General features: G+C 39.4%; 1 protein-coding gene across 4 annotated transcripts in view; it reads left to right on the top strand.

Annotated features, from left to right (window-relative positions):
* Nucleotides 1-5,605, top strand: part of col14a1b (collagen, type XIV, alpha 1b) — a 92,281-nt gene extending 86,676 nt beyond the window's left edge. The window contains exons 40-42 of one of the 4 annotated variants that reach the window (XM_090208676.1): nucleotides 244-399; nucleotides 1,618-1,680; nucleotides 4,002-5,605. In XM_090208676.1, the coding sequence (XP_090064802.1) occupies nucleotides 244-399; nucleotides 1,618-1,680; nucleotides 4,002-4,321 (539 nt within the window). In that variant the 3' untranslated portion in view covers nucleotides 4,322-5,605. Of the gene's footprint in view, nucleotides 1-243; nucleotides 400-1,617; nucleotides 1,681-1,813 lie in introns of all 4 variants that reach the window. The other 3 variants (XM_021572039.3, XM_021572040.3, XM_021572042.3) reach the window with 3 other exon arrangements.
* The last annotated feature ends 6,778 nt before the right edge of the window (nucleotides 5,606-12,383 follow it).

Genomic DNA, 12,383 nt, shown 5'->3' with positions numbered 1-12,383 from the left:
GGTGAACTATCCCTTTAACTTCATGAATTCTACCTCCATATGCAGTGTTCTTAGTCACAATGAAGACAATAATATTGCTATAATGTTTTATTGGTTTGCCATAACGTTTCATATAATGATTTAACTTCGGAATTTAGCTCAATGTTAAAACCTTAATTGTTCATTGAAAATGTATTTGTTGTATCAAAACACACTCCCCACATTTCTCCGCCCTCTCATCACTCTTTTTCCGTTCTCCTCCAGGACCAACGGGTCAGGGGCGGACAGGTAGCCAGGGTCCGTCTGGTCGGCCGGGGAACCCTGGAACTCCTGGGCGGCCGGGTATCCCTGGACCAGTGGGGTCGGCTGGACCTCCTGGATACTGTGACCAGAACTCTTGCGTGGGCTACAACGTAGGAGGTAATTATGACCCTCATCCTCCCCTACCACTGTAAACACACCAAAACACCACAAGGCAGCATGAGATTTTTATAATATCAAAGTCCGATACATTAGATCTAATTGTTTAGCCATAGTGAACTCCATTGGCGTTGCCATCAGCTTGTTGTGTAGATAACCTTTACCTGAGAATGCACTCTCTGAGAATGGGTTTCCATGTCTATGACCTATTGTATCATACCCTGTCAATCAATCATCAACTAATTTAATCCAATTAAAGCTCTTTGAAAGGGAGACCTGAGCAAAGAGGTCTCATTGGGTTAAATCCGCCAGGGGGTTGACCCGAATCACACTCTTATCCACACTGTATTTCAAGGTGAAGCTAAGACAACATGACCTATCTGACTTATCTTGAAAAGGGAGTTCTCAGAATTGCCTACACTATAGTATGACTAACTTACCAGTTAACCAAGTTTAGTTTGGTTGCCCATACTGAGATATATTTAAGCAATTGTCATTTGTTTTCTGATTTACTTTATGCATAATAGACTTTGAATTCTAATGTATTGAGACCCACTTGATTAACCTCAGGACCAAACCTCATTAAAATAAATGAGTGGGAGCTCTTTATTCTCTGTTTACGACAGCTCAGGAAAATAATGAGCCCATTCTATTATCTGATGGTTTACAGTAAGATGGCCGTGAGCATATGGCTTATTTATGAATCCATTAGTTCCTGTTGCCATTTAAGCCTTGAAATACAAAATGTAACCAAGATGCAGAATTGAGCTTGGAAACAATGACTTACAATGTGCTGCACCTGAGAATATTTTTTCAAATGTTGCCATCTCAGTATCCCAGTATCTTAGCTTGTGGAGTTGAATTTAAACAAGCCTGCTTGTTTAAACGTCTATAGACCCTACAGATATATGTGAATGCTTGTGACATGTGCAACAAAGTATCTATCAACTCTCAAAGTCTTATCACGATAAGTCATGTTTCAGTATTTGCATGAACAGACCACACTATTGCATCAAGTTTGGCTACATTGTTTCAAAAAGAAAATTCTGCATCTTTACAGTCATGTGATCATGATTTATTCAACAATAGTTTGTTATCTAATACACATGGTTATTGTGAGAGTGGATACAATCTATAGTGCCCGAACTGTAAATGCATGTGTGCATGGACACCCATCAATGATGTCTTTCTCTATCGGCCATTTTCTCTGAGGAAAAGGCATTACGGTGAGCACACTGTATGGCTCAAAAGGCCCGCGGTGTTCTCCATGCACTCCACAGTGTGAGTAATACCAGCATGGTGACTTTATGATTTTGTCTCATCTGTCTGACCTGTGGTATGTGTGTGTGTCTCACTCTCTCTCTGCTTCTGTCATCCCTCTCTCTCTCTCTCTCGCTACTTTCTCCTACTCAAGTCAAACAGTATGGGTAGTGAGCAGCGTTCAAAAGGGTTGTAGTGGAGGTGTTAGGGTAGATAGGCTTGTCCCTTGGCCCTACTCCCTCACTATATCACTGTCAGCAATGACTACTGCCTTGTTTCCTATAAAGCCATCCCTCTCTTTGTAGAAACACATTCTGCCTGACACAAAAACTAATTTAGCCATAAATGCATTTTTTTTAGCTCACCATATACAGTTGAAGTTGGAAGTTTATATACACCTTAGCCAAATACATTTAAACTCAGTTTTTCACAATTCCTGACATTTAATCCTAGTAAAAATTCCCTGTCTTAGGTCAGTTAGGCTCACCACTTTATTTTAAGAATGTGAAATGTCAGAATAATACTATAGAGAATTATTTATTTCAGTTTTTATTTTTTTCATCACCTTCCCAGTAGGACAGAAGTTTACATACTAGTTTTTAACTAATTCGTTTTTGGTAGCATTGCCTTTTAAATGGTTTAACTTGGGTCAAACATTTAGGGTAGACAATCTTCCCACAATAAGTTGGGTGAATTGTGGCCCATTCCTCCTGACAGAGCTGGTGTAACTGAATCAGGTTTGTAAGCTTCCTTGCTCGCACTCGCTTTTTCAGTTCTGCCTACAAATTTTCTATAGGATTGAGGTCAGGGCTTTGTGATGGCCACTCCAATACCTTGACTTTGGTGTCCTTAAGCCAATTTGCCACAACTTTGGAAGTATGCTTGGGGTCATTGTCCATTTGGAAGACTCATTTGCGACCAAGCTTTAACTTCCTGACTGATGTCTTGATGTCACGCCCTGGCCATAGAGAGGTTTTTATTCTCTATTTTGGTTAGGCCAGGGTGTGACTAGGGTGGGCATTCTAGTTTCTTTATTTCTATGTTTATTTTTATGTTTTATTTATTTCTATGTTTCTATTATTTCTATGTTGGTGCGGTTCCCTATCGTTGTATCTGATTGGGGATCATACTGTATATAAGTTGTCCTTTTTCGTTTGGGTTTTGTGGGTAGTTGTTTTCTGTTTAGTGTCTGCACCTGACAGGACTGTTTCCGTTTTCCTTCTTTGTTATTTTGTTCGAGTGTTTTGAGTATTACATTTATCATGGACACTTATCACGCTGCGTTTTGGTCCACTCCTTCATACGACGATCGTTACACTTGAGATGTAGCTTCAATATATCCACATAATTTTCCTGCCTCATGATGCCATCTATTTTATATAGGACTCATTTTACTGTGGATATGGATACTTTTGTACCTGTTTCCTCCAGCATCTTCACAAGATCCTTTGCTATTGTTCTGGGATTGATTTGCACTTTTCGCACCAATGTACGTTCATCTCTAGGAGACAGAACGCGTCTCCTTCCGGAGTGGTATGACAGCTGCGTGGTCCCATGGTGTTTATACTTGCGTACTATTGTTTGTATAGATGAACATGGTACCTTCAGGCTTTTGAAATTGCACTGAGTTTGAAGGTAGGCCTTGAAATACATCCACAGGTACACCTCCAATTGACTCAAATTATATCAATTAGCCTATCAGAAGCTTCTAAAGCCATTAAATAACTTTCTGGAATTTTCCAAGCTGTTTAAAGGCACATTCAACTTAGTGTATGTAAACTTCTGACCTACTGGAATTGTGATACAGTGAAATAATCTGTAAACAATTGCTGGAAAAATGACTTGTGTCATGCACAAAGTAAACCGACTTGCCAAAACTATAGTTTGTTAACAAGAAATTTGTGGAGAGGTTGAAAAACGAGTGTTAATGACACCAACCTAAGTGTATATAAACTTCCGACTTCAACTGTATTTTATCCAAGGCTTCTCTATGCTTCTGCAGCGAATGTGTACAGTTTTTATATTCTATAAGGAGCCAATAGTTGAATACTGATTGTCATTTGATGCATTACTCAGTTGAGCTGTCACATACATTTAATTAGAGATTCACTTAGACCTCCTGTCCCTGTCAGTGTAGCTCATCCATACCCCTCTTTAGCTCTTCTGGCCGCTTTGATGTCGTCGCTAACACTGTTCCTCGTGTGTGTCTCTTCCTCCTTCCTGTCCTGTCCCGCTAACCCAATCGAAAACAAACAAACAAATGCACGCTTTGGGGGTGGCCGCGGTGGCTAAAGAGGGTGGCAACGGTGGTGACCCATCTGACCACCGCAATGTTCCCTTAGTCCAATTGCCCCCCAACGTCTACCAGAACTATGACGAGGCGGGGGAGGAGGACCCCTATAGGTACGACGCGGGGGGCTACCCCTCCGAGTACTATCAGCCCAACTACCCGGCGCCCCGACCAGTCGAGCCTGAGGACCCAGCCCTGACCCAGGGCGACGAGGTGCTGAGGTCCCCCGGGATCCACCGCTCCTCCAGGAGCCTGGCTGAAGAGGAGGAGGAGGAGAAGAAGAAAGAGGGGCCGGAGGAGAGGAAAATGGTTGGTCCCATGAGAGAGAGCAGGCTAAGGAGAGCCTTGAGGAGGTCGGGGACACACGACTGAGGAGTTGGGACTGTTCAGTTAAAGGGAGAAATATCCAAAGGGGGTTCTAAGGACTATCATTAAGTGCCTGATGTCAATGTCAAAGGGACATAAGGGAGAGGAAGGGTGGAGGAGGTTGGAGGAGAGAGTGGGAGGGACCATCTTCTCCTCTTCTTTCTGGAAGTGTTGTGGTTGGTGGTGTAGATATGGTATCTGTACTGTTGGTTGTAGCGTGGTCAGATTTTTGTGTGTGTTAATCGGTTACTTCAAGAGATACAATTGTATTGTTATTTTCTTTTCGTTTTCAGCCTACCACCTCTGTGGTTCATTCATCTAATTTCATGCAAATGATCAAATTCCTGGTCACGGTTTACTTCAAGTGCTTGTTTATGAGCTTAGTAAATACTGGAAGAACATAGGCCTATAGTGTAGTGTAGTATATTATAGTCTAGTGTATATTATAGTATAATATAGTATAGTTTAGTAGTAATATTTTTGTTCAATTGTAGCTTTTATTGCTAGGATATTACGCAAGAGTGAATAGCAAGTATTATTTCAACATTTTGAAAATATAATATAATATTAACGATATACTACTTGGTGATATTTGTAGTGAATATAACTACCTATATTGATAACTATCCAACTAACATTATAAATAGACTCAATATGACCAGTTATTCTCCAGCTGTTCAAAACTTGACTATTATTATTTATTTTGATGAAATGTCCCATAATGTAATATTTGCATGTGTGTTTGATTCACATATAATTATTCCATATCAATTTATAATGCTATTTTTACCCACCCATGGGAAACATCAACATAAATATATGCTTTCATATCTTGACAGGGTCATTCAAGCTACCAGCCATATAGCCCAACTAATACCCCCATTGCAGTGTTATAGTACAAACATTTTGCTCTTTGTATTTTTACGATACATGTATGTCTTTAAAGGGTGTTTGAGAAGGTGCTAAACATGTAATATAACAAGATTATGAGTTAAATATGTGAAAAATATATTTCTTTTTTTAATGTATGTTTATTGTTATTGCAAGTGTCTCGGAATATGGTCTCCAGAACAGGAACGTTCAGCCTACAGTATTGTGATGAGTTGTTAGGCCTGTGGTCTATTCACCTTGCAGAGCTCCAGAGACTAACTATGTGGAACAGGCCACTGTAGTGTCTCTCATCAGAACACGTTTCAATCAAGGAAGTAATTTATTTTTTACTTGGTATTGGTTTTTCAAACAATAAAATTGAAGTACAACCATTATTTGCGGTGGGTACTCTCAACACTGCTTCTTTGTTCATATGGATGTGTTTGTTTTCTCCTACAAGTAATAAAATGCACTTCAATTGGACCAATGGCAGAACTTCAATTACATGATCAGTTATAAGACGTTTCATTACTAAAGGACCCACACAGATGGCAACCCCAAATCAATGTGTACACACAGATGGCAACCCCAAAGCAATGTGTACTTGCTATAGCTGAGAGTCTTCTAGATGACATCCTTAATCCTTGTTGTGGTTCTCTCAGCTATCGGGACTTGAAAAGGGATGCACTCACACACACTGAAACTTTGTAAGCAAGCAGTGTGCAATACTTAATTATTTTTGAATCCGTGAACCGCATAGGACTTACAACTAGGGCTTTGCGGTGACCGTATTACTGCAACACCTGCGGTCACGAGTCATGAAGGCAATCAAATTCCATGTGACTGTCACAGTAGTTAGACTTCTCCAAGCTCTGATGCTGCTGGTCATTAGTAGCCTACAAAACATGCTAACTGCCTGGTACTCAGCACACTATTGTCCCTCTAATCACTCTGACATCAATGCAAATGTAATCGAAAATCTAATTAAACACTTCATGAGAGCCCATGAGCTCATGTTGCGCAACATTTCTATAGGCAACGCAATTGCGCGAGAAAACAGGGTGATGGCCTCTATTAAAAAGAGGAGGATCCCATCAGCTAGGCCTAGTATATTTATTTCTCCACTTTCCCAATATTAAGCACATAGGCTATACTCCTTTTGTAAATATAACCAAACTGGCTGGCAGGAAAATTAACCACTCAAAAAAAGCTTCCTCCATTCGTTTCCATGATAATGGTCCATTCTAAATCAAAACAAATTTCACACACAAACTATTTAGTATAGGTAAAGACAAGCTTAAATCAAGTATAGACTGATGGGTAACAATATTAGCCTATTACTTGTGAATGATATATTATCACTTGTGAGTTATGTCCAGCATAAGAAAAAACGCTTTTTTTTGCAACTTTTTCTAATCATAGTCTGCACACCTCATGTAGCCTAGACCATAGGCCTAAATGTTTTGATATGGTTTGTATCACAACTAAAGTGGCCAAATAACTTCTTAAAATGTAGCTCATTAATCCACTTTACAAGGGGTGTAGAGCCTAATTGGCATACATAAGCAGCGCGTGAGTTTCAAGTTTGGGGAAGATCATTTTCACTATAAAAATGCAGAATTACATGCATAATTGTATTTGCGGTCGCTTTTAAGAATGCTGTTCTAATGGAACATTTGCCCTTATGAGGGTGCATTACGGCCACACAAAAGGGATACCGCCTGCTTGTTGAGTGACAGACACACAGTAGTGTGTACAGCCTGTGCAAAAAACAAAGCAAAGCTCGTTCCTTTCAAGCGACTTTCTTCAAATCATCATTAGAGTCGCATCATGCAGCCTTACAATGTATTAAAAATGAAAACATATAGCCCAACGTAAGTTACATTAATAACTCTAAATTAAGCATATAGGAATAATAATTTTTTGTTAACCACTCAACACAGAATAGCCGTATGTGAGCACTCCCTCAAATCGTTTGGAGAAAATATCCTTTCTCTTTTATTCAGCTTTGTTCAGTTGTGTTCTTCATAATATAAAATAATGCCACGTAATTCTAAGCAAATCTTGTCTGCTAAATTAACTAGTGTAGCCCACAGCCATTTGGCATAGCCAGATCAGGACCTAACAACTCAGATTATGCTATTCTGTTCTTCTGAAATAGACTACTTTTTCTTCATATCATGCTTCTTTAGACCTGTCTAAAATAAATAATGGATTTATTGTGAATGTGTAGGCTATATTACATGGATTTATTAGACTTTTTAGAATGTAGATGTTCCAAAGGTCTGCATCAGTGCCTTGTGGAAGCCAGGAGATGCTAAATGTGTTTATGTTAATTAACTGTCAATTACCGTGAGACTGACAGTTATTTGCTTGACAATCACAGGCTGAAGAAATGTAGTGACTGCCACAGCCCTACTTACAACCAAATGGAACTGACACACACCGAAACGTTGTGAAGCCAGAAACTTTCTTCCTCTGTCAAATTGCTGAGTGAGAGTAGTGTCTGCCTCGCTATTATTTCTGCCGCGTCCTGAGGGGAGGTATAATTACATGATCTGCACCCAGGAAGTCTCCAGGCCAGGTGTTAGATCCCCTGGGGTCACGCTGCTAAGTGACACAGACAGACAGACCAGACCAGATCAGACAGACAGACAGACAGGTGCCCCTGTACATAGGTCTGCCTTTTCGCTCCAAGTGGGGGCGAATTAATGACGAGCTGACCATGAAGGCCAAGGGTGTGCAAAGCTGTCATCAAGGCAAAGGGTGGCTACTTTGAAGAATCTCAAATATAACATATATTTTGATTTGTTTAAAACTTTTTTGGTTACTATATGATTCCATATGTGTTATTTTATAGTTTTGGTTTCTTCACTATTATTCTACAATGTAGAAAATAGTAAAAATAAAGAAAACCCCTGGAATGAGTAGGTGTGTCCAAACTTTTGACTGGTACTGTATATATACACTACGGTCAAAAGTTTTTAAAATAAATGTATCCTGCTCTCTCTCCCTCCCTCCCCCTCTCCCTCTTATCACAAACCCCAAGCACACAAAAAACATACACCCTATAAGGATTTTCTTTATCTGATTTCAGACAAGTCATGTCACGATCACTACTAGGTTACCAAGTATTTAGGTCAAGTGAAGAAAGAGAAGTCTCATCCTGGGGAAGGATACAGTGGCAGATGTTTCGCTCGCTACTGTGTGAGCTGTCAACGCTAACAACCAGGCAATTTACAGGTACATTCCCGAGGACATATTGAGGCATGGCGCTACATAAAGATGCCACAATCACCATGTTTTAGACCTGTTTTTCCCAGTGAACAGTATCCGGTTGAAGCATTTTGTACAGAAGCATTTTGTAAATGTACATGTTATTGTTACTTCTACTTTAACTGTCAGAGAATGTGAGAAACGTACATCGGCAGGTCTGAAAATAAGCTTGAGAGTGTAAAGTTTGAACCTAGTGCCCCACCTAGTGTGGATTTTCAGATAATTCATGATCGGGAAAGAAATGTCTGTACTATACGTACATACTGCATATATTATATTCATATATTTTATATATATGGGATACATACATTTGAAGGACTTCATTATCTCAGATGATTACATGACTATAGGTCTGGTGAATGTGATTACCACAGTCATTCTTCAGTTTTGAACAAGACATTAGAAGGGCCAAACTGAACCTGGAAAACAATCTAATATTTTCAATAGGGTAGTCATTTGGATTCTAATATATCAGAGCATGGGTAATTAGAGTACATTTTCATAATCACATTCAATTAAATTAGCCTCCCTTTAGACAATTTATAAAAAGGCACGTGATTTGGGGTAATCTGATGTTGTGCCTGTTTACGGTATTACTGGGTCCAACAAAGGATGTTACTGTTTACCATAGATAATACAAATAGATGTGGATTGTCTGAAGAAAAAGTGAGATTTAAATCATTTTCGTTTAGATGTCGGACTTTAAAGCATACATGAAATAAAAAACATAATGTCACGTGCCGTATACAATAGATGTAGACCTAACTGTGAAATGCTTACTTACATTAACCAACAATAGAGTTTCAATAAAAAATAATAGTTAAGAAAAGATTTACTAAAGTAACACAAAATAACAATAACGAGTCAATGTGCAGGGGTACAGGTTAGTCGAGGAAGGTTGTGAAGGAGACAGCAAGATAAATAATATATTCTCAGATATTCCAAAAAGGAGAGAAAATCTTGATGTAACAATGGACATACAAAAAAAATTGCTAAACTTTTTCTTTGGCCTGGTGTCACTTTGAAGATGCACAATATTTTTTATAGTGACACAAACAAGTAATAAGACAAAAAAACAGAAAACTTGAGCGTGCATAACTATTCACCCCCCCCCCAAAGTCAATACTTTGTAGAGCCACCTTTTGCAGTAATTACAGCTGCAAGTCTCTTGGGGTATGTCTCTATAAGCTTGGCACATCTAGCCACTGAGATTTTTGCCCATTCTTCAAGTCAAAACTGCTCCAGCTCCTTCAAGTTGGACGGGTTCTGCAATCTTTAAGTCATATCACAGATTCTCAATTGGATTGAGGTCTAGGCTTTGACTAGGCCATTCCAAGACATTTAAATGTTTCCCCTTAAACCACTTGAGTGTTGCTTTAGCAGTATGCTTAGGGTCAATGTCCTGCTGGAAGGTGAACCTCCGTCCCAGTCTCAAATCTCTGGAAGACTGAAACAGGTTTCCCTCAAGATATTCCCTGCATTTAGCTCCATCCATCATTCCTTAAATTCTGACCAATTTCCCAGTCCCTGTCAATGAAAAACATCCCCATAGCATGATACTGCCACCACTATGCTTCACTGTGGGGATGGTGTTCTCGGGGTTATGAGAAGTGTTGGGTTTGCGCCAGACATAGCATTTTCCTTGATGGCCAAAAATATCAATTTTAGTCTCATCTGACCAGAGTACCTTTTCCCATATGTTTGGGGAGTCTCCCACATGCCTTTTGGCTAACACCAAAAGCAATGGATTTTTTTTCTGGCCACTCTTCCGTAAAGCCCAGCTCTGTGGAGTGTACGGATTAAAGTGGACAGATACTCCAATCTCCGCTGTGGAGCTTTGCAGCTCCTTCAGGGTTATCTTTGGTCTCTTTGTTGCCTCTCTGATTAATGCCCTCCTTGTCTGATCCGTGAGGTTTGGTGGGCAGCCCCCTCTTGTCAGGTTTGTGGTGGTGCCATATTCTTTTCATTTTTTAATAATGGATTCAATGGTGCTCCATGGGATGTTCAAAGTTTCGGATATTTTTTTATAACCCAAACCTGATCTGTACTTCTCCACAACTTTGTCCCTGACCTGTTTGGAGAGCTCCTTGGTCTTCATGGTGCCGCTTGCTTGGTGGCACACCTTGCTTAGTGATGTTGCAGATTCTGGGGCCTTTCAGAACAGGTTTATATATACTGAGATCATGTGACAGATCATGTGACACTTAGATTGCACACAGGTGGACTTTATTTAACAATTATGCGACTTCTGAAGGCAATGGGTTGCACCAGATCTTATTTAGGGGCTTCATAGCAAAGGAGGTGAATACATTGGCACCCACCACTTTTCTGGTTTTACATTTTTTGAAACAAGTTATTTTTTTCATTTAATTTCACCAATTTGGACTATTTTGTGTATGTCCAAAGCATGAAATCCAAATAAAAATCAATTTACATTACAGGTTGTAATGCAACAAAATAGGAAAAATGCCAAGGGGGATGAACACTTTTGCAAGGCACTGTAGATAAAATATTATTAATAGACCCTATACAGTGCATGCGATCATAAACATTAAACAGCGTGGGTGCGTGTGTTTTGGCGGGTATGCCCGGTGAGAGAGGCCTTATTATGCAGACCATGTGGATCCTTGCATGAATATGAATAAACACAATATCAAAAGACTGATGACGCAACCGTGCAGAAAATACACAGTGCAGTCAACCTGCTCCACGCACCAATAAATTGACAATGTTACTGTAAACAAGAAGGCAAATGATCACTTCAACAAACTTGATTAAGTGCTCAAACACACTAGCAGAGAACATACTCCTTCGCCTTACAATAACACTGATACTGTATTGTGTAGTGACATTTATAATTGGCATCCACTACATCAGTGGAGCTGAGGAAGAAGACGCTGGCCGAAGACAGCAGCAGAGGGGTGTATAAATAATGAATTCAAAGCTCATTTGTATGTAAATGTGCCCAGACACCATGGCGATCCAGTTTGGCCTCATGAATTATGCATGAGGAGAGCCAACCCGTGCTGCAGTGAAGTGCAAAGAACTTCTTCTCCCAATTTATCACACCTATTTCCCCCCTCTGTAATTCATCAGATCATAACAAAAAGAGTTAGAGGCCAACTCCCTGTGCTTCATCAAAAGTGTAGCCATCCACCTCTCTGCTTATTCAATGTCACCCCTGGTCTTAAGGTCACTGAATCCAGAGGAGTAGCCTAAGACTGACTGTAGGGTTTTTTTGTGACATTCCTATTGTAGTATCAATGCCTAATCATCAGTGACAGTCAGCTACATACTCCTCTTCAATTTGTTTATATCAAAATAGACATTTTAAGAGTTAAAATTGTATGACACGGTGGTATCCCTAGACTTGGCTGTGTGTACTGTATAAATGTATATACATCTTGCCTGCTATTCTCCGTATGGACAGAAGATGTCGCTATCAGTCACGTTTTCACTAGAGCTTGACAGTGGACACATTGATGTTGCATTATTATGTTGAATTTGGTCATGTACATTAAGTTCACAGACAATATAAATTGCAAAATGATATTGTTGAAACACTGAGCTTTAGGCTGATGCCTTTCTCCCATCAAAGTAAATTGCACTGATGACCATACCTGACAATCAATTTTCCATATCAGGTCTATATATTTAATATAACATATCTCTAATGTGATTTATGTCCCATAATATTGTTAATGCTAGGTTTATAGTATTCATATTATGCCTAAATAGTCTCGTCTGCCTTATATTTATTTTGCTATATCTTATTTCAATGCATGGTAGTCTACATTATGAATTAACAGTTTTGGCAGTCTATACCCATAGAATCCACTGAGTAAAACATGATTCATGAAGATTTATTGGATATAACCAATCAATGGAGAAAATGTGAAAATGACTTGAATTTATATTGTGT

Source organism: Oncorhynchus mykiss, chromosome 18 (genome assembly GCF_057628025.1).
Source record: "Oncorhynchus mykiss isolate SJ-2025 chromosome 18, ASM5762802v1, whole genome shotgun sequence".
Classification (NCBI taxonomy): Eukaryota; Metazoa; Chordata; class Actinopteri; order Salmoniformes; family Salmonidae; genus Oncorhynchus; species Oncorhynchus mykiss.
Note: the sequence above shows the minus strand (reverse complement) of the source record. Positions and strands in the feature narration are given on the sequence as shown.